The sequence below is a fragment of the Podarcis cretensis genome (assembly GCF_951804945.1).
Source record: "Podarcis cretensis genome assembly, chromosome: 8".
Classification (NCBI taxonomy): domain Eukaryota; kingdom Metazoa; phylum Chordata; class Lepidosauria; order Squamata; family Lacertidae; genus Podarcis; species Podarcis cretensis.
This window is the reverse complement of record NC_137177.1, coordinates 81,263,649-81,283,928: the sequence shown is the minus strand read 5'-3', so window position 1 is coordinate 81,283,928 and position 20,280 is coordinate 81,263,649. Positions and strand designations below refer to the sequence as shown.

General features: G+C 46.3%; 2 protein-coding genes across 3 annotated transcripts in view; one reads left to right on the top strand and one right to left on the bottom strand.

The window, feature by feature from the left end:
- LDLRAD2 (low density lipoprotein receptor class A domain containing 2) overlaps positions 1-20,280 on the bottom strand; it is a 790,445-nt gene that overhangs the window by 630,968 nt on the left and 139,197 nt on the right. The gene's annotated exons all lie outside the window — the stretch shown is intronic.
- Positions 1-20,280, top strand: part of PLOD1 (procollagen-lysine,2-oxoglutarate 5-dioxygenase 1) — a 41,452-nt gene that overhangs the window by 14,502 nt on the left and 6,670 nt on the right. Inside the window, exons 7-16 of the mRNA XM_079986936.1 lie at positions 1,126-1,223; positions 1,906-2,007; positions 4,926-5,057; positions 5,206-5,327; positions 7,474-7,578; positions 8,429-8,554; positions 10,848-10,989; positions 13,077-13,190; positions 14,651-14,716; positions 16,051-16,155. Of these exons, the coding sequence (XP_079843062.1) occupies positions 1,126-1,223; positions 1,906-2,007; positions 4,926-5,057; positions 5,206-5,327; positions 7,474-7,578; positions 8,429-8,554; positions 10,848-10,989; positions 13,077-13,190; positions 14,651-14,716; positions 16,051-16,155 (1,112 nt within the window). The remainder of the gene's footprint in view (positions 1-1,125; positions 1,224-1,905; positions 2,008-4,925; positions 5,058-5,205; positions 5,328-7,473; positions 7,579-8,428; positions 8,555-10,847; positions 10,990-13,076; positions 13,191-14,650; positions 14,717-16,050; positions 16,156-20,280) is intronic.

Here is a 20,280-nt window from a genome sequence, read left to right as displayed (position 1 = left end):
TGCTGTGGCTGTCAGTGGCTATTGTGCATGTTATTGGTTGCTGCGTCAATGAGTGTTATTGATTGGCTGCAGTGGCGGCAGTTGAGCGGGTGATTTGCTGCTTCTGCCAGAGAGGGTATAATGGTGCGTGCGAGTGAGCGATTTTCGGCATTCCCCCCTAAAAAAGGCTAAACAACCCTGGGTAATCCCTCAAAAACTACTTTGTGCCATCTCCCCCCATTTTCTTAAATTTGACTCCCCCAAAATAGGGGGCGTCTTATACATGGGTGTGTGTTATACAGTGGTACCTCGGGTTACATACACTTCAGGTTACGCACTCCGATAACCCAGAAATAGTACCTCCGGTTAAGAACTTTGCTCCAGGATAAGAACAGAATTTTTTTAAAAAATAAATAAATTTTTATTAAGATTTTAAAGATTACAGGAAAAAAAGAAATAAAAGTAATAACAATTAAAGAAAAAACAGAAAAAAGCAGTACATTTGTAAAAAAAAAGGACATCATCAAAAACCATAAAACAGGAAAAAAAGATTAAAAAAACCAGTCAAACCTGTAAATCACTTGCTTACATTCACTTATTTCCTTGACCTCCTCACACCTCCCATTTTTGTATTCTAATTCAATTTGTTATTTCAGCAAATCCTTCCAACCTTATTTTTATCTTAATAATTTGTCTTAATATACTATAATTTTACATTCTCTCTTTCACCAACTCATTTTTACTTAATCCTTTATGTCATTTCTACTAAAACCACATAATTTTATTTTCCCAACATCTTTCTAACAATCCTTAATTTTGCAATATTTTTGAAGATAAACTTCGAATTTATTCCAATCTTCTTCCACCAACTCTTCTCCTTGGTCACGGATTCTGCCAGTCATCTCAGCCAGTTCCATGTACTCTATCACCTTCATCTGCCATTCTTCCCGGGTGGGTAAGAACAGAAATTTTGGGGCGGCAGCAGAGGGAGGCCCCATTAGCTTCAGGTGGTGCTTCAGGTTAAGCACAGTTTCAGGTTAAGAACGGACCTCTGGAACGAATTAAGTACGTAACCAAGGTACCACTGTACATGGAAAAACATGGTAGTTCATTGTTTCCTTCTGTTCTCTCCCTCTTTTTTTTAAGATGAGGTGGTCCTGAAGTTTGAGAACGGGCGCGTGAGAGCACGGAACCTCGCATATGACACCCTCGCAGTTGTCATTCATGGCAATGGCCCCACCAAGGTAAAGCCAGTCTGGATGTTCCAGAACCATAGGGACCTAAGCAGAGCCTGGCTGCTGGATCAGGTCAGTGGCCCATCTAGTCTCACAGTGGCTGACCTGTGGGAAACCCTGAAGCAGGATCTGACCACAATCTCCTGTGGTTTCTGGCAATCTGACGGTGAAAGCAGAGCCATCGTGGCTCAGAGCCATCAATAGCCCTGTCCTCCTCCATGAATTTGCCTGATCCTCTTTTCAAGTCATCCAGATGCATGGCCATCACTGCCTCCTGTGGCAGTGAGTTCCACAGTTTAACCCTGCACTGCGGGAAGAAGGATTTCTTTTCATCTGTCCTGAACCTTCGGCTGTGATTTCTAGTGTCACAAGAGAGGGAGAAAAAACTTTTTCTCTCCATGCCATGTATAATTCTGTAAACTTCTCCCATCTCGCCTCTCGCTCGCCTTTTCTCTAAAGTTCCCAAGGAGGGGAGAGCGCTTCTTGAACTCAGGCCCCACTTGCAGATTTCTATTTTGGGAGCACCTGGGCAGCCACTTGGAGAACAAGATGGGCCTTTGGAACAATCCAGTTTCATGTTCTTAGACTAGAAGGAAAGATGTCCTCGCTTGCAGACTTAACAGGGCAAAGCGAGTGTTTCCGTCCCAGCTTTGCCACTAAGGATCCGGGAATCTTTCTCTCTTCTCAAAAGCTGCAGCTGAACTACCTGGGGAACTACATCCCTCGGACCTGGACCTTTGAGACGGGCTGCACGGTTTGCAACGAAAGCTTGAAGAGCCTCGCAGACCTGAAAGTAAGGACCAGCTGGCTTGTTGGGGAGGCTGGGATACCCGTGGGCCCTGTTTCGGACTCCCATCATGCCTTGTTCATCAGCCGTGCTGGCTGGTGGGAGTTGGACAACAACCAGAGAGTCACACCCATTCTCCACCCGCTGAGCTAGACCGTCACTTGCCATTGCTGCGCCTAGCTACCTCTGCTAAAACTCCCACCACCCCCATTCCCAGCCATTGCCCATTCTGGTTGGGGCTGGTGCAAGCTGGAGTCCCAGCAGGGCATTGTAGGCTACAGGTTCTCCTTCCTGGGATGAGGCCATCACTTGCCGTCATTGCCCGCTAGCTATCCCCATTGCGACTCTTGCCTTCTTGTGATGGAAGGATGGGAAAGCTGTGGTCCTCCCAATTTTGCTGGGCAACAATTCCCATCGTCCCTGACCGGTGGCCCTGCTGGCTTGGAGCTGGTGTAGTCCCCATGACACCTGGTTCCTGGTCTGTTGCCTTCATGCTGTGCTGGTGAGTTTCCTAGAAGTACAGTGGTACCTCGGGTTACATACGCTTCAGGTTACATACAGTGGTGCCCTGCAAGACGAATGCCTCACAAGACGAAAAACCCGCTAGACGGAAGGGTTTTCCGTCTTTCGAGGCGCTTCGCAAGACGAATTTCCCTATGGGCTTGCTTCGCAAGACAAAAACGTCTTGCGATTTTTTTCGCTTTTTTCTCCCTTTTTCTAAGCCGCTAATAGCCGCTTAGCCGCTAAGCCGCTAATAGCAGCTAAGCCGCTAATAGCGCTAAGCCGCTAAACCGCTAATAGGGTTGTTCGCAAGACGAAAAAACCGCAAGACGAAGAGACTCGCAGAACAGATTCTTTTTGTCTTGCGAGGCACCACTATATGGTTCAGGTTACAGATTCTGCTAACCCAGAAATAGTACCTCGGGTTAAGAACTTTGCTTCAGGATGAGAACAGAAATCGTGCTCCGGCGGTGCGGCAGCAGCAGGAGGCCCCATTAGCTAAAGTGGTGCTTCAGGTTAAGAACAGTTTCAGGTTAAGAACGGACCTCCGGAACGAATTAAGTACTTAACCCAAGGTACCACTGTACCTAGTTGGCCAATGTTAGAAATAGGATTCTGGAACCTGGGTGGGGAATCTCACCTCCAGGGGCCTCAGGTGGATCACCGGACCTCTCTCTTATTTTTAATTAATTTATTTTGATACTTACAAGCCACACTCTCATAATCAGTATTGCAAAGTGGTATACAGACTAAAAGCACAGTATTACAATCAGAACCATCTGGCTGTACCCCATCTTTCCAGGCCACACACCCCTCCTCTCCTTCACACCCCCATTGAGTTACAGTAGTGCCTCACAAGACGAAATTAATCCGTTCCGTGAGTCTCTTCGTATAGCGGTTTTTTCGTCTTGCGAAGCAAGCCCATTGACAGCTTAGCGGTTTAGCGGCTTTTAGCGGCTTATCAGCTTAGCGGATCAGCTGATAAGCAGCTTAGCTGCTTAGAAAAAGGGGGGGAAAGGGGAAAAAACACGCAGGAACTCGCAAGACATTTTCGTCTTGCGAAGCAAGCCCATAGGGAAATTCATTTTGCGAAGCGCCTCCAAAACGGAAAACCCTTTCGTCTAGCGGGTTTTCCGTCTTGCGAGGCGTTCGTCTTGCGGGGCACCACTGTATTTTGCTTCGCTTGAAATGCATCCTTTCCTACTTTAAAGGTAAAGGGACCCCTGACCATTAGGTCCAGTCGTGGCCGACTCTGGGGTTGCGGCGCTCATCTCACTTTATTGGCCAAGGGAGCCGGCGTACAGCTTCCGGGTCTTGTGGCCAGCATGACTAAGCTTCTGGCGAACCAGAGCAGCACACGGAAGTGCCGTTTACCTTCCTTCCAGAGTGGTACCTATTTATCTACTTGCACTTTGACGTGCTTTTGAACTGCTAGGTTGGCAGGAGCAGGGACCGAGCAGTGGGAGCTCACCCCATCGCGGGGATTCGAACCTCCGACCTTCTGATCGGCAAGCCCTAGGCTCTGTGGTTTAACCCACAGCGCCACCCACATCCCATTTCCTACTTTAAGTGACTTAAAATGCAGCAAGGTTGCTTTACCCCGTGCTTTTCTTCCTTTTCCCCCCATAAGATTTTATTGAAGCTCTTTCATAATACAAGAAGAGAAAGAAAACTAGCTTTGCTGTCCAGCTGCTATTTGGATCAAACTGGATGGCTCAGTTGGTAGAGCATGAGGCTCTTCATCTCAGGGCTGTGGGTTTGAGCCCCACATTGGGTTAAAAAAAATCCTGCATTGTGGGTGGTTGGTGGCCCTCGTGATCCCTTCCAAATCTACAGTTCTGTGATTCCATGATTCAGAGAAAAGAAAATGCAGGGTCCGCTCTCAAAGGGAGTTCTCACACAGAAAGAGATGGACCCTCCCAGCTCTCACCTGGGAACTTTCTTTTCTTCCCCCACCCTCTCACCCTGGGACATCTTCCCTTCCCTGCCTGCCTCCTACTTAGGGTCCTTCACAAGCCATCCATCACCTTCATGTGTGTGTAATCTTTGGACCCCAATAATGGCCCAGAGCAGAGAACATGCATCCTCGAACCCTGATCTTGCTTGTCTGGATGGAGGACAGAGCGGCTTGTGTGTAGAAACTAACCTACTGTAGAAAGGTGAAATTCACACTCGTCGCTCCGTCCACTTTTGCCTCTGGCCCTGCCCACCGCTGGTATCTGGCCCCCAAAATGTTGCCCAGAAGAGAATGTGGATCTCAGACTGAAAGAGGCTCCCTATTGCTGAAGCTGGCCTTTGACCTGATCCAGCATATGTTGACATTCTTATCTGAAAACATAGATTGCCCATCACGGCTGGCTGTCTTGGTCTGTCTCGTCCTATTTATGTATTCTTGTCTTTTCTTCCCTCATACCTGAACGCAGGAGGATGTGCTGCCTGTGGTCCTGATTGGCATCTTTGTCGAGCAGCCCACCCCGTTCCTCACCCCGTTCTTCCAGCGCCTGCGGAAGCTGCACTACCCCAAGAAACGGATCCAGCTTTTCATCCACAATCGGGTGAGCGCCTTCATCCCATCCTTAGGGAGGCCGTTCGCCTCCCAGAAGCCTTTGCTCCTTTAAGCTCTCAGCCAGTGAGCGTGGCTGTTTTGACCAGACCAGCCACAGCTCTGGTATAAGGCGTTCTGCTTTGTGTTCTTGTGTCCAGGAGGAGCATCACCTTGACCAGGTAGAGGCGTTTGTGAACGAACACGGGCAAGAATACCGCTCTGTCAAAGTGGTTGGACCAGATGACCATGTGGAGAATGCTGATGGCCGGAACATGGGCATGTAAGCCTATTATTATTATTATTATTAAGCTCAAGGTGGCACACATTGTTCTCCTGGCCCCCTCGTTCTGTCCCCACAACAACCCTGTGAGGTAGGCGAGGCTGAGAATGGTCACCCAGTAAGCTTCATGTCCGAGTAGGGATTTGAAACTGGGCCTCCCAGGTCCTAGCCCAATACTCTTAATAATTATACCACACTATCTCTCCTGGTAGGGACGTGGGTGGCGCTGTGGGTTAAACCACAGAGCCTAGGACTTGCCGATTAGAAGGTCGGTGGTGTTGGAAGCTCTGCTCAGGCCAAGCTGATAAAGCTCATTTTCTTCCCCCAAGTCTTCAGAATCGCCTCCCGACGTGTTTAATGACCTGAGCCTTTGATAAGGCCTCAGGCACATTCTTCATCCAGCAGAGTTCCCAGCACAGGGAATAGACGAGAGGTTTGGGCTACATTGTTATGCTTCATTTCTTACTACGCAGGCAGCTCAGAAATATACATCCTCTCTCTATGAAAGCAGAGAGCAACCGAACAAAGGAACAAAGGAAACAGGAAACCCGTAACGTCACATCCGTCTCTAGTCTCCCGTGAGACTTCCAATAGCCTGGACTGTCTCTGGAATGTAAACAGAGTCTTGTGACTCCCAGCAGCTGCTCAATGGCAAAACAGAAATTAACATCTGGTTCAAATCCCTGTGACGGGGTGAGCTCCCGTTACTCAGTCCCAGCTCCTGCCAACCTAGCAGTTCGAAAGCATGTCAAAGTGCAAGTAGATAAATAGGTACCGCTCAAGCGGGAAGGTAAACGGCATTTCTGTGCGCTGCTCTGGTTGGCCAGAAGTGGCTTAGTCATGCTGGCCACATGACCCGAAGCTGTACGCCTGCTCCCTCGGCCAGTAAAGCGAGATGAGCACTGCAACCCCAGAGTCGGCCACAACTGGACCTAATGGTCAGGGGTCCCTTTACCTTTTTATCTCTCCTGATGCTGTAACACTTCTGACCTTTTGTTTGCTGTTGAGAGATGGCCAAGGTATAGGCAGTGACTCTTGATAGTATCTGCCCTTTAAAACCTCTTATAGTTTATTTTTTATTTATTTATTAATTTTTTAGAAAAAATTTCTTTTACAGATTTAAATGACACATTCATATCCACTATAATACCAAATTCTTTTGGACTTCCCCCCGCTCCCTCCACAATCCTCATAATTTTAAATTTATTTCACATTTCCTTTATGATTGTATTGCCAGTTGATTAATCTTTACAGCTCTTATCCCTCTCACAATACCCTTTCTCATCACAAAGCCTCTTTAAATCCAACTAGCGTTGTCTGTTCATCACAAATATTTTCCAGATAGGTCGTAAACTTTCTCCAGTCCTGTGTGAACTTGTGATCTTTCTGATATCTAATTTTTCCTGTCAGTTTGTCTAGTTCAGCAAAATCCATCAATTTCCGTCTCCATTCTTCCAATGTTGGTAATTCTTCTTGTTTCCATTTTTGAGCCATTAAAATTCTTGCCGCAGTCACCGCATATTGAAAAAGTTTATAATCGATTCTATTAATTTCTCTTCCTGTAATTCCTAACAGGAAGGCTTCTGGTTTCTTCACAAACGTGTATTTAAACATCCTTTTCAACTCATTATATATCATTTCCCAGAAGCCTTTTACTTTCTTACACTCCCACCACATATGATAGAATGTGCCTTCCCTTTCCTTACATTTCCAACATGTTACATGTCTTATACATTTTTGCTAATTTTACGGGAGTGATATACCATCTATATACCATTTTCATAATATTTTCCTTTATCATCATGCATGCAGTGAATTTCATATTTTCCTTCCATACCTTCTCCCAATCTGCTAACTGTATATTATAACCAAAATCCCTGGCCCAGTGTATCATAACTGATTTAACTTCTTCGTCCTTTGTTTGCCATTCCAGTAGCATTTTATACATTTTTGACAATACCTTATAATCATTATTTATTATTTCTTTCTGAAATCTAGACTCTCCTTCAATATATTTCCTCTCTTTACAATCCTTCTTAAACATTTCATTTGTTTGGAAGTAGTGCAACCAGCCCTTTAAAACCTCTTGAGCCAGCCACGGACCGACTGGCTGACTGACTGATCTGCCTCCTTATTGCCTCTTTAGGGACCTGTGCAGGCAAGACCCAGTCTGTGAATATTACTTCAGCCTGGATGCCGAAGTGGTGCTGAAGAACCCTGATGCCCTGCGGATCTTGATCGAACAGAACAAGTGAGTCGCTTAGCTCAGCTTCCTGTTCTGTGGGTGCCTTAGGCAAGTTCAGGGAGAAGGCGTGGTCCTTCCGCGTTCCACATCTGGATGCAGCTGCCAAATTGAAACAAACCTCTCTTGATGGAACAGAGCCTGTCTCTGTTTGGATTGGATTGTTAATTTTAGACGTGATTCCTGCATTGTAGGAGTTGGACTTGAGGTCCTAGCTATACAGTTCTATTATTCAAGGTGTCTCCCCCTCCACTCTACCATTTTGTGTGAGTTTGGGGGTGGGGGAAAGAGATACGGACTCCAGTTTCTCGAGCAACTCTGCTTTCGTATTTCAAATCTTTAAAAGATGCAAGTTTCTAGCCCCTATGGAAGAGGAAATGTGCTTGAAACTGCTTGACTGGCTATCAAAACCCAGAGGAGTTTCTGGGTAAGGTTTTCCAGTGTTGGAAGTTCATTGTCCTGCATAATTCCTTTCGCTTTGTAAATGCCACAATCTTGGAGAAGTTATGCAAATGTACTTGGCTTAATTTTATGCAGGTTCTGAAGTTAATCTTTGGCCAAATACCGTATTTTTCGCCCCATAGGACGCACTGGCCCATAGGACGCACCTAGGTTTTTTGGGGGGAAATAAAGAAAGCCTGCATTCGCCCCATAGGACGCACACACATTTCCCCTTCATTTTTGGAGGGGAAAAGGTGCGTCCTATAGGGCGAAAAATATAGTAGACCTGGGAATATCTTGCCTTTCATCCCACTGCTTCCCACCTCTGTACAAGCAGAAGTACTTCCCCAAGTTTGGGGTTCATATGCACACTAATATCCAATTCTTTTCTGTGCCTTCCTTAACCCCCACCTCCCAGATTTGTGATTGCCCCACTTGTGAGCCGTCTTGGGAAGCTGTGGTCAAATTTCTGGGGGGCCCTGAGTGCCGACGGTTACTACGCCCGCTCAGAGGACTATGTGGATATCGTCCAGGGGCGCCGGATGTGAGTATTATGAAGGATTTCAACAAAGCTTTGGCTGCTTCTCCATGTCACACTAAACCATAGTTTAGCACAAAGTGTTGTAGAGAAAACAGGGGGTTTGGCTTTTGCTGCCCAACTCCCCAAGGGACTGAGTCCCCTAAGTCCATGATCAGTCAGAGATGAATGGATGGAGGCAAGATCCACAGAAAGCAAGACAGATCTTTATTTTTCTGTTACAGCAGAGTTCCCTCCCCTCATTGCAAGGAGGTAGGAGAGACCCAGAGCAATGGTGTGCAAGCCCCTATAAAGACCTTAGAAATTGCCCACCCTATAGCCCAAGACCACCCCCCAAAACATCATACATACATCACAGAGGAAGATGGTCTCCAGCAGAAATTTGAGAGTGTTGCTTCTCTCCTGTCTGCCAGGATATCTGAGAATGCCTTACTTGATTGCATTTTCTGGGTAGCCTGGCCATTTCTTGGAGATGGTAAATACCGTAGTTCCTGAATCTCTTACGCATATTGAGTTTGCTCAGCTTAACAGATACTTGCCAGACTGTATTTGCAGGGAGGTGTAAGCCCCTACAGTCCAAAGCCAGCAGGAATTTTTTTCCCATTTCCTTCCTCCTTGCAGAGAAATATTTGAGATCAATTTGAGAGAGTCAAAATGGCTTCAGGATTGCTCTCCTGTTCTATTTCAGACACATGGTTTATATACAGTGGTACCTCGCAAGACGAAATTAATTCGTTCTGTGAGTTTTTTCGTCTTGCGAAGCATGGATTTTGGAAAAGCTTCAAAAATCACCAAAGTCTTCAAAAACCTCAAAAAAGGCTACCACACCGCGTGCTATGAGTTGCTCCTCGAAGTCAAGTCGCAACTGCACCCCCTGAATGCACGGTTTTAAGAAAAAGGAAACAAACTTGCAAGACAAAGGAAACAAACTTGCAAGACATTTTCGTCTTGCAAAGCAACTCAAAAAACGAAAAACTCTTTCGTCTTGCGAGTTTTTCGTCTTACGAGGCATTCATCTTGTGAGGTACCACTGTACTTATGTATGTGTTTGCTTTGTACAATTATGAACATTTATTCTATATTTGAGACCTTAGAATTCTTATAACAATAGTCCATCAGTAGGATCGAGCTATAGACTCACAACCTTTTCTCTCCGGAGCTTCTGCCTCCGGTTTTGCTTAATCACAGTTTGTCGTGTCATCTGGACCAAGCAAACCATGGTTAGCATGAACTTGAACCGTGACTAGTTTCAAACAAGCCAACATCATGGATTGAGTGATTCCCTATGAAGAAAGATTGCAACGTTTTGGATTTTATAGTTTAGAGAAAAGGCGAGTGAGAGGTGACATGACAGAGGGGTTTAAAATTTTGCACAGCATGGAGTAAGCGGATAGGGAAAAGTTTCCCTCCCTCTCTCAGAACATGAGAACTTGTGGAAATCCAAGGAAGCTGAATGTTGTAAGATTCAGGGTGGATAAAAGAAAATGCTTTTTCATGCAGCACATCATTAAACTATGGAACATGCTCACATAATGACCACTAGCTTTAAAAGAAGACAAATTCATGGAGAAGAGGACTATTGAGGGCTACCAGCCAGGATGGCTGTTTTCTGCCTCCGGAGTTGGAAGCAGCAATGCTGCCTCTTTGGCTGATTTTTGAATGCGTTTTTTAATTGATGGACCAATTTTAAAAATTAGAATATACCGTATTTTTCCCGTGTATAAGATGCCCCCATATATAAGATGACCCCAATTTTTTTAAACCCAAAATTAAGAAATTAAGTTGTTTAGCTTTTAGGGGGGGGGTGAGGGAGGTCACTTCTGCCAATTGCTCACCCGCCTGCCTGACACTACTGATCGCTTGCCACAGCCACTGCCAATCGCACACCTCGCTGCAGCTGCCAATTGTCTGCCCACTCATCACCACCACCCGCCCACTTGCCGCAGCCACCAATCACCTGCCCACCTCGCCACAGTCACCAATCACCTGCCCAATTGCCATAGCCACAGCCAATAGTCAGCAGGCCTTCCCACAGCCACCAATCACCAGCCCAATTGTCGCTGCCAATCTCCAGCTTGCTACTGCCATTAATTGCACGTCCCCCCTCTGCATTCACTATTAGCAACACCCAATTTTTGCCTTTTTTTAAAAGCAAAAGTCATCGTCCTATACACGAAAAAATATGGTAGCTGATGAAACTAAAAATAATAATGATGGCAGCCTTAATAGCTGTATATGGTAAAAGGCCTTGTGGTGGTTAATGCCCCTTCATGCCTAATTCTCTCTCCCCCTTTTTCAGTGGCCTCTGGAACGTCCCATACATCTCTAGCGTCTACCTGATAAAAGGCAGCATCCTGAGATCGCAGCTCACTCAGACCGACTTTTTCCACAGTGGCAAGCTGGATGCAGACATGGCTTTCTGCCACAACATCCGGGAACAGGTCAGTGTGGCAAGAACAGAAGCGTCATGGTGCAGGGTTGGGGTGTGTGTGCGAACTGCTGTTGTTATCTCTGCAGCAGGGTACTTGCCTTCCGCATCCTAGAGCCACCGAATCAGCTTGAAAGAGGAGCTTTTTGAGCCTCTGAGAGGGAATCTCCTCGTCCTTTGGTGCTGATTGGAGCTAGAGGGAAAGGAAGGAAGTGAGGATCAGCTCACTGGCGAGAGCCAGTGTGGTGTAGTGGTTAAGAGCGGTAGTCTCGTAATCTGTGGAACCGGGTTCATGTCTCCACTCCTCCACATGCAGCTGCTGGGTGACCTTGGGCCAGTCACACTTCTTTGAAGTCTCTCAGCCTCACTCACCTCACAGAGTGTTTGTTGTGGGGGAGGAAGGGAAAGGAGAATGTTAGCCACTTTGAGACTCCTGAAGGGGAGTGAAAGGCGGGATATCAAATCCAAACTCTTCTTCTTCTTCTTCCTGGGGTCACTCTGGAGAAGAGCAGCAACGAGTTGGAGCTGTCCTGTATGCTTCTGTTTCAAGAGAAAAGTGTGCAAGTTCTGCAAATGGAACTTTGCAGAAAAAGCAATGTTTGTTGTTGTTTAGTCGTTTAATCATGTCCTACTCTTTGTGACGCCATGGGCCAGAGCACGCCAGGCACTCCTGTCTTCCACTGCCTCCTGCAGTTTCGCCAAACTCATGCTGATAGCTTCGAGAACACTGTCCAACCATCTCGTCCTCTGTCATCCCCTTCTCCTTGTGCCCTCCATCTTTCCCAGCATCAGGGTCTTTTCCAGGGAGTCTTCTCTTCTCATGAAGTGGCCAAAGTCTTGGAGCCTCAACTTCAGGATCTGTCCTTCCAGTGAGCACTCAGGGCTGATTTCCTTCAGAATGGAAAAACTACTGGGAAAACCATAGCTTTAACTATTCGGACCTTTGTTGGCAACTTAAGTCTCTCCAAAAGAAGATATTGGAGCACTTATAATTTACCCCTGCATTGGAGGGGTAACTAGATGACTCTTGGGGTCCCTTCCAAATCTGCAATGCTAAGGTTCTGTGTACATGCAAAGAAAATAGTAGATCTAGCTGACAGGCAATACACTGAGATCTGCACTGATTGTTCCAATGCTTCCCTAATTATTGGATATTCTTAAGGTAAAGGGACCCCTGACCATTAGGTCCAGTCGTGGCTGACTCTGGGGTTGTGGCGCTCATCTCGCTTTATTGGCCAAGGGAGCCGGCGTACAGCTTCCGGGTCATGTGGCCAGCATGACTAAGCCGCTTCTGGCGAACCAGAGCAGCACACGGAAACGCCGTTTACCTTCCCGCCGAAGCGGTACCTATTTATCTACTTGCACTTTGACGTGCTTTTGAACTGCTAGGTTGACAGGAGCAGGGACCGAGCAACGGGAGCTCATCCCGTCGTGGGGATTCGAACCGCTGACCTTCTGATCGGCAAGTCCTAGGCTCTGTGGTTTAACCCACAGCGCCACCCCCGTCCCTTGGATATTCTTAGAAGGTTGCATAATCTTAGAAGGGGGCATAGCTGTGGCTATCATGAAGCAACCCTGCACTTCAGAATTTGCCACTACACTCCTGGGCAAGCAGCTGTGTTGTTCTGGAATAGTGGGGAGGAAAACCACAGACTAGGCCAGCTTGGAAATGAAACCACAGGGTGGATTGGCTTCACAGGGTAAAGGTAAAGGTACCCCTGCCCGTACGGGCCAGTCGTGTCCGACTCTAGGGTTGTGCGCCCATCTCACTTAAGAGGCCGGGGGCCAGCGCTGTCCGGAGACACTTCCGGGTCACGTGGCCAGCGTGACGAAGCTGCTCTGGCGAGCCAGCTCCAGCGCAGCACACGGAAACGCCGTTTACCTTCCCGCTATAAAGCGGTACCTATTTATCTACTTGCACTTAAGGGTGCTTTCGAACTGCTAGGTGGGCAGGAGCTGGGACCGAACGATGGGAGCTCACCCCGCCGCGGGGATTCGAACCGCCGACCATGCGATCGGTTTTACCCACAGCGCCACCCGCGTCCCAGCTTCACGGGTTACCAGTTTTCAATTGTGAGCAACGGTTCTCCTCATTTGCAGGGGATCTTCCTCTTTGTGACGAATCAACAACAGTTTGGCCATATCCTCTCGCTGGAGACTTATCAGACAAGCCACCTTCACAACGATCTCTGGCAGATCTTCAGCAACCCGGAGGTGAGGTGTCTCTTGCAGAATAACCCAGCGAGCAGTACCTTTCGCAAAACTTAGGAGCTAGCGGGATTTCTCTAGGAACCAGTTTGAAGGGAGAAATGTGTAAGCAGAGCAAGAGGAGAGGTCCTGTGCTCGTTCTGCTGCTGTGTGTTCAGCAGTGATGTGGGTTTTCCGGACGGTTTTAAATAGTGCCGGTGGGTGTTTGAATAATCCCAGCTGCAGGGATGGGAATCACAAGTGGGGAGAGTGCTTCTGCGCTCAGGTCTTGCTGGTGAGCTTACGATTGATGTATCTGGTTGGCCACTGAGAACAGGAAGCTGGACTAGATGGGCCATTGGCCTGATCCTGCAGCCAGCCTCTCCTTATGTTCTTAAGTGACTGGACGCTTCCAATTTTAATTCAGCTGCAAACATTTGGGAGACATGGGGCATGCGATTTCCCCAGGGCCACCCGTTATGTTTAGGACAGAGCTTAATTTTGAACCCCAGCCCGAGCTTTTAAAATTAGGGTGGATCTTTCTCAGACATGAGCCCCTGGGTAAGATAAAGGTAAAGGGACCCCTGACCATTAGGTCCAGTCGTGGCCGACTCTGGGGTTGCGGTGCTCATCTCGCTTTATTGGCTGAGGGAGCCGGCGTACAGCTTCCGGGTCATGTGGCCAGCATGACTAAGCCGCTTCTGGTGAACCAGAGCAGCACACGGAAATGCTGTTTACCTTCCCGCCAGAGCGGTATCTATTTATCTACTTGCACTGGTGTGCTTTCAAACTGCTAGGTTGACAGGAGCAGGGACCGAGCAACGGGAGCTCACCCCGTTGCGGGGATTCGAACCGCCGACCTTCTGATCGGCAAGTCCTAGGCTCTGTGGTTTAACCCACAGTGCCACCCTGACATTCATAAGCCATACATTCAAACATAGACAGAAGGACATGATAACTTCAATCCATTGGGTAATACATGGCGGGCACTTGACTTTCCAGCCTTAAGTCTCGGCTGCGGCTCCAATCTGGTGGAACGCTCTGTCACAAGAGACTAGGGCCCTGTGGGACCTGACATCTTTCCGCAGGGCCTGCAAGACAGAGTTGTTCCACCAGGCCTTTGGTCAGGGCGCAGCCTGACTCCCTCCTCTGGCAACCTGCACAGAATTTTGCTTAATCGGTTGCCATTAATTTGATTTTAATTAACTTTTATAATGAAATATTTTTAGAATGTGTGATTATTTGATTGTTTGATTATTTGATTATTGTTAGCCGCCCTGAGCCCGGCTTCGGCTGGGGAGGGCGGGATATAAATAAAATTTATTATTATTATTATTATTAATAGCCACCGTAATGGCTTACACAAAACCATTTCTCCTGTCCACCTGTTAGTCCCCACACCACAAGGATATGATTTAAGAAGATGTCACCTTCCTCACCCAACCAGCCGCCCGATGTTCATTTGTTCTTATTTTCTCCTGACACAGGACTGGAAGGAGAAATACATTCACGAAAACTACACCGCAGCCTTGAAAGGGAAACTGGTAGAAACGGTAAATAGCCCTTGACTCTTTTGAAATGGGACTGCTGACTTGGGGTGCAGAGGACCAAAAGAGCAGCATAGGCAAACTGAAGGAGGCGCCTGCTCCCAGGGCCCCACGTTTGGTGTGCTTGGCCTTTTCGGTGGTGGCTTCCCTGGAGACATTCATTTGGCTTTGTAGCTGGAGGCACTAATGCTTCTGAATGGCAGTTGCTGGGAACCACAGGAGGAGAGAGGGGTCTTGGGTTCAGATCCTGCTTGTGGGCTTCCTTCCTTCTAGGGCACCTGGTTGGCTGTTGTTCTGATCCAGCAGGCCCTTCTAATGTTCTATGTTTTGCTTTTATCCGGTTCTAATATGTGGTTATTTTTATTTTATTTTTAAATCCTGTTTAGCACCACTTTGTGTGTTTGTGTTTATGGGAATTTATTTTATATTGCTTGCCTCTCAATAGCATATTTCTTATCTTTGTAAGCCGCCTTGTGGATTTTTTAAAAGGTGGGTTATAAATCCTTTAATGTAAGTATTTTAATTCACAGTATTTTATTTCGCGATCTATTTCTGAGACGTTTTGTTGCCTGCCATTTATTGGTTTATTTACAAAGTTTAAAAGAAAACGCTTTTCAACAAGGCATTCCTAATCCGATACGCAGCATACGATTAAGAGAAGATAATCAAAACAATGTATGAAAATAGAAATCAATATGTCTTTTAAAAAGAGAGAGAGAGTTACCACACTTCCTCTCCTACTGCTTTCCCCCAGGGAAAACCACTCTTTAGTGCTCAGTTGGAACAAACAGCAATTCAGGTTTCCCCCGGATTGCCTTTTGTTCCAATCGATCGCGAAAGAGCAGGTTTTGCCTTGGAAAGCAACAGGGCAAGGGGATTCATGCTTTCTAGGCACGGCACAAGCTGAAGTGTGGATGAGCCAAAATGATGGAAGAAATTTATCTTAGTCAGCCAATTGATGAGTGACAGAAAAGGAGATGAATGGAACTCCCCGAGGAAAAGCACCCCAGAGGGCAATCACATAGTAGCAGTGCCTCTTCTGTGATTGCCCTGGAGCTTTGGAACTCATCTTCCTCTGCCCTCATTTGCTCTGCCCAGCACTGATTGGCTAGTGACTGTGACATACACAACAAAAAAGCAACGTTTGCAATAGAGATTCATTATAGGTTCTCAAACCTTTGTGGGGGGTCAGGAGTGGGGTGGGTTGTTTTCATACAGGAGGTGATGTTTCCTGAAATGTCCAGAACCCTGACTGTTTTGGTCTTTATTTCCGTTTTGCTCGTTTCCTTTGCCCTTCCTGTCATACTCCCTAAGCTCTTACGGTTCTTCTGTCTTGCTAGCCCTGCCCGGATGTTTACTGGTTTCCAATATTTACCGAAGCAGCTTGTGATGAACTCGTAGAAGAGATGGAGAATTTTGGCCAGTGGTCCAAGGGAGGCAACACGGTAAGGCAGCCCTTGGTGGTAAAGCTACCAAATTCATTAACAGATACACTTTAAAAGAAGGATTCTAATAATTGTTTGAATCTGAGCTCTGCTTGTTTGTATCTCTGGGTTAAAATTATTAATAATAATAATAATAATAATAATAATAATAATAATAATAATAATAATTTTATTTATATCCCGCCCTCCCCAGCCGAAGCTGGGCTCAGAGCGGCTAACAACAATAAAATAATTGAACGAAGACCTGAGAGACTGAGGTTCGAATCCCCACTCAGCTATGAAGCTCACCGGATAGAAGTTTATACAGTGGACCCTCCGGATACGAATTAAATTCATTCCAGGGGTCTGTCCGCAACCCGAAAATTCCATAGGCAGAGGCACCATTTCTGCACATGCGCACGGCGCGATTGAGCGCTTCTGCGCATGCAGCGAAACCCAGAAGTATATGCTTCCGGGTTTGCTGTGTTCGTAACCTGGAAGTTACGTATTCAGAGCGGTACGTAACTAGAGGTTCCGCTGTAAAATGATGCACGGTTTGGAGATAGCGGATATGAAAAAGATTTTCTCTCTCTCATTACACTAGAGCTCGTGGGCATCCAATAATGTTGGAAGATTCAGGACAGGTCATACAGTACATAGCTCATTTGCTAAGTCCTCTTTCCAAGCCATCTAGGCTGCTGGCCATTCCTGCCTCCTGTGGGAGCCAGTTCTATGCAAACTTCTGTGCTATGCAGAACTCTTCATCACTAAGCAAAACGTGGTTGTTGTTTTTTTAAAAAAAAGAAGCCTGAAAAGGGACTACCACCTAAAGCAATTAAGAATCTTTGCTTTAAAAAGAAAGCCTATATCTTGCCTCTCTTTTGGTTCTGCTTAGATAAAGTATTCTGTGTGAACTGTATTTGTTCCATTTCTGTATCAGTTGGTTGAATAAGATTATTATATATTGAATTTACCATATTTTTCCATGTATAAGACTAGGTTCCCCCCCCCCCAAAAAAAGTCAAAAATCAGTGGGCGTCTTATACACAGATAGTGCCAAGGGTAGACTGGCGATTGGTTGTTGCCCCCAAAATAGGGGGAGTCTTATACAGGGTATATACCACCCTATACCCGGAGGTCTCAGGGCGGTTCACAGAATAAGAAGCATTCATATGGGAGGCCCTTTTGATTTTGGTAGTAATTCAATTTCATACTCTAGCCTGCATCAGTTGGGTAATGCAAATCAGCATTGAAAAGTAACTTGAAATACCAAGTGACAAAAATACTAGGATAAGCAGTGTAATAATTTCGTTGAAGCAACAGTTCTGATCAAATGTTGAACTGTGTGGGACCACAAAGGTATGAGCACAAATCATTTAGACAAGGGTGTGGTTCTATTATTATTTTTAAAAATAACCTTTCAAAAGCACTTAATTATACAGGGCTTGTGCAATGCAAGCCACTCCACATTTTTCAGGAGCACGGATGTGAATATTCTGCCTCATATATTTTAGGGATTAGAGACAATATATATTCCTTCAATAGGGACGCAGGTGGCGCTGTGGGTTAAAGCCTCAGCGCCTAGGGCTTGCCGATCGAAAGGTCGGCGGTTCGAATCCCTGCGGCGGGGTGCGCTCCCGCTGCTCGGTCCCAGCGCCTGCCAACCTAGCAGTTCGAAAGCACCTCCGGGTGCAAGTAGATAAATAGGGACCGCTTACCAGCGGGAAGGTAAACGGCGTTTCCGTGTGCGGCTCTGGCTCGCCAGAGCAGCGATGTCACGCTGGCCACGTGACCCGGAAGTGTCTCCGGACAGCGCTGGCCCCTGGCCTCTTAAGTGAGATGGGCGCACAACCCCAGAGTCTGTCAAGACTGGCCCGTACGGGCAGGGGTACCTTTACCTTTACCTATATTCCTTCAGCCGTTCTGCAGCTGTATGACGAAGGATCAAATAAGGGTTCTTTAGTCCCCCGAGAAGACAGTATCCTTTGCAGACTCCTGAGGTCTGGCTTTCCTTGTACACACAGAAAGGAATAAGCTTCTAGATAGCATCATTCTGAAGCAAACCCTCAAAACCCATTGGCTCCTAATGGGGATGGTGAGTTCCCCGTACCCAAACTGTGGAACTCACTTCCGCAGGAGGAAGCGATGGGTACCAGCTTGGCTGGCTTTAAAAAAAGGGTTTAGACCAGTTTGTGGAGGAGGTCTACTAGGCAAGATGGCTATGATCTCTCTCCAGTCAGAGGCAGGAATCCTCCTGAATACCATCAGCTGGAAGCCACAGGAGGGGAGTGTGCTATTGCCTTTAGTCCTGCTTGCAGTCTTCTCACAAGGGGCATCTGGTTGGCCACTGTGAGAAGAGGGTGCTGGACTGGACGGGCCACTGGCCTCATCCAGCAGGCTAAGCTTACGTTCTTGGTGTATTTTAAGGTTACCAGAAGTCCCAGTTCCCCGGATTTACAATTATTTTTTTTAAAATATATGTTGTTGTTGTTGTTTAGTCGTTTAGTCATGTCCGACTCTTCGTGACCCCATGGACCAGAGCACGCAAGGCACTCCTGTCTTCCACTGCCTCCTGCAGTTTGGTCAGACTCATATTCGTAGCTTCGAGAGCACTGTCCAACCATCTCGTCCTCTGTCGTCCCCTTCTCCTTGTGCCCTCCATCTTTCCCAACATCAGGGTCTTTTCCAGGGAGTCTTCTCTTCTCATGAGGTGGCCAAACTCTTGGAGCCTCAGCTTCAGGATCTGTCCTTCCAGTGAGCACTCAGGGCTGATTTCCTTCAGAATGGAGAGGTTTGATCTTCTTGCAGTCCATGGGACTCTCAAGAGTCTCCTCCAGCACCATAATTCAAAAGCATCAATTCTTTGGCGATCAGCCTTCTTGATGGTCCAGCTCTCACTTCCATACATCACTACTGGGAAAACCATGGCTTTAACTATACGGACCTTTGTTGGCAAGGTGATGTCTCTGCTTTTTAAGACGTTGTCTAGGTTTCTCCCAAGGAACAGGCGTCTTTTAATTTCGTGACTGCTGTCACCATCTGCAGTGATCATGGAGCCCAAGAAAGTAAAATCTCTCACTGCCTCCATTTCTTCCCCTTCTATTTGCCAGGAGGTGATGGGACCAGTAGCCATGATCTTCGTTTTTTTGATGTTGAGCTTCAGACCATATTTTGCGCTCTCCTCTTTCACCCTCATTAAAAGGTTCTTTAATTCCTCCTCACTTTCTGCCATCAAGGTTGTGTCATCTGCATATCTGAGGTTGTTGATATTTCTTCCGGCAATTTTAATTCCGGCTTGGGATTCATCCAGCCCAGCCTTTCGCACGATGAATTCTGCATATAAGTTAAATAAGCAGGGAGACAATATGCAGCCTTGCCGTACTCCTTTCCCAATTTTGAACCAATCAGTTGTTCCATATCCAGTTCTAACTGTAGCTTCTTGTCCCACATAGAGATTTCTCAGGAGACAGATGAGGTGATCAGGCACTCCCATTTCTTTAAGAACTTGCCATAGTTTGCTGTGGTCGACACAGTCAAAGGCTTTTGCATATATATACAAAGGCTTTTTAATATATAATTTTAATTAATTTCAACATACCAATTATTATACATTCCACAGAACTTCACATCTTATACAATCTTTTGGACTTCCATCAGCACCTCTGATGATCCACCATTTTTATCATTTCTTCTGCATTTCTTAAATTCCTATTGCCGTTAATTATCTTAACTCACAATCCACCTCTTTAACCATTTTTGCAATAGTTCCAATAATTTACCTCACAAAACTTCTTGCAAACCTACATATGTAATCTGGTCATCACAATTACTTTTCAAATAGTCCGTAAATTTACACCTGGTCCTGCAGGTTTTGAATTCTTCCGGTTAGTCTATCCAATTCTGCATAGTCCCATCAATTTCATCCTCCATTCTTCTTTTGTAGGTAATTCTTCTTGCTTCCATTTTTGTGCCAATAATATTCCTGCTGCCGTCATTGCATATAAAAACAACTTACAATCCTTTCTGTTTATATCATCTCCTACAATGCCAAGTAAAAATGCTTCTGGCTTCTTAATAAATGTATATTTCAACATTTTTTTTCATCTCATTATATATCATCTCCCAGACGTATTTCACCTTTTTGCA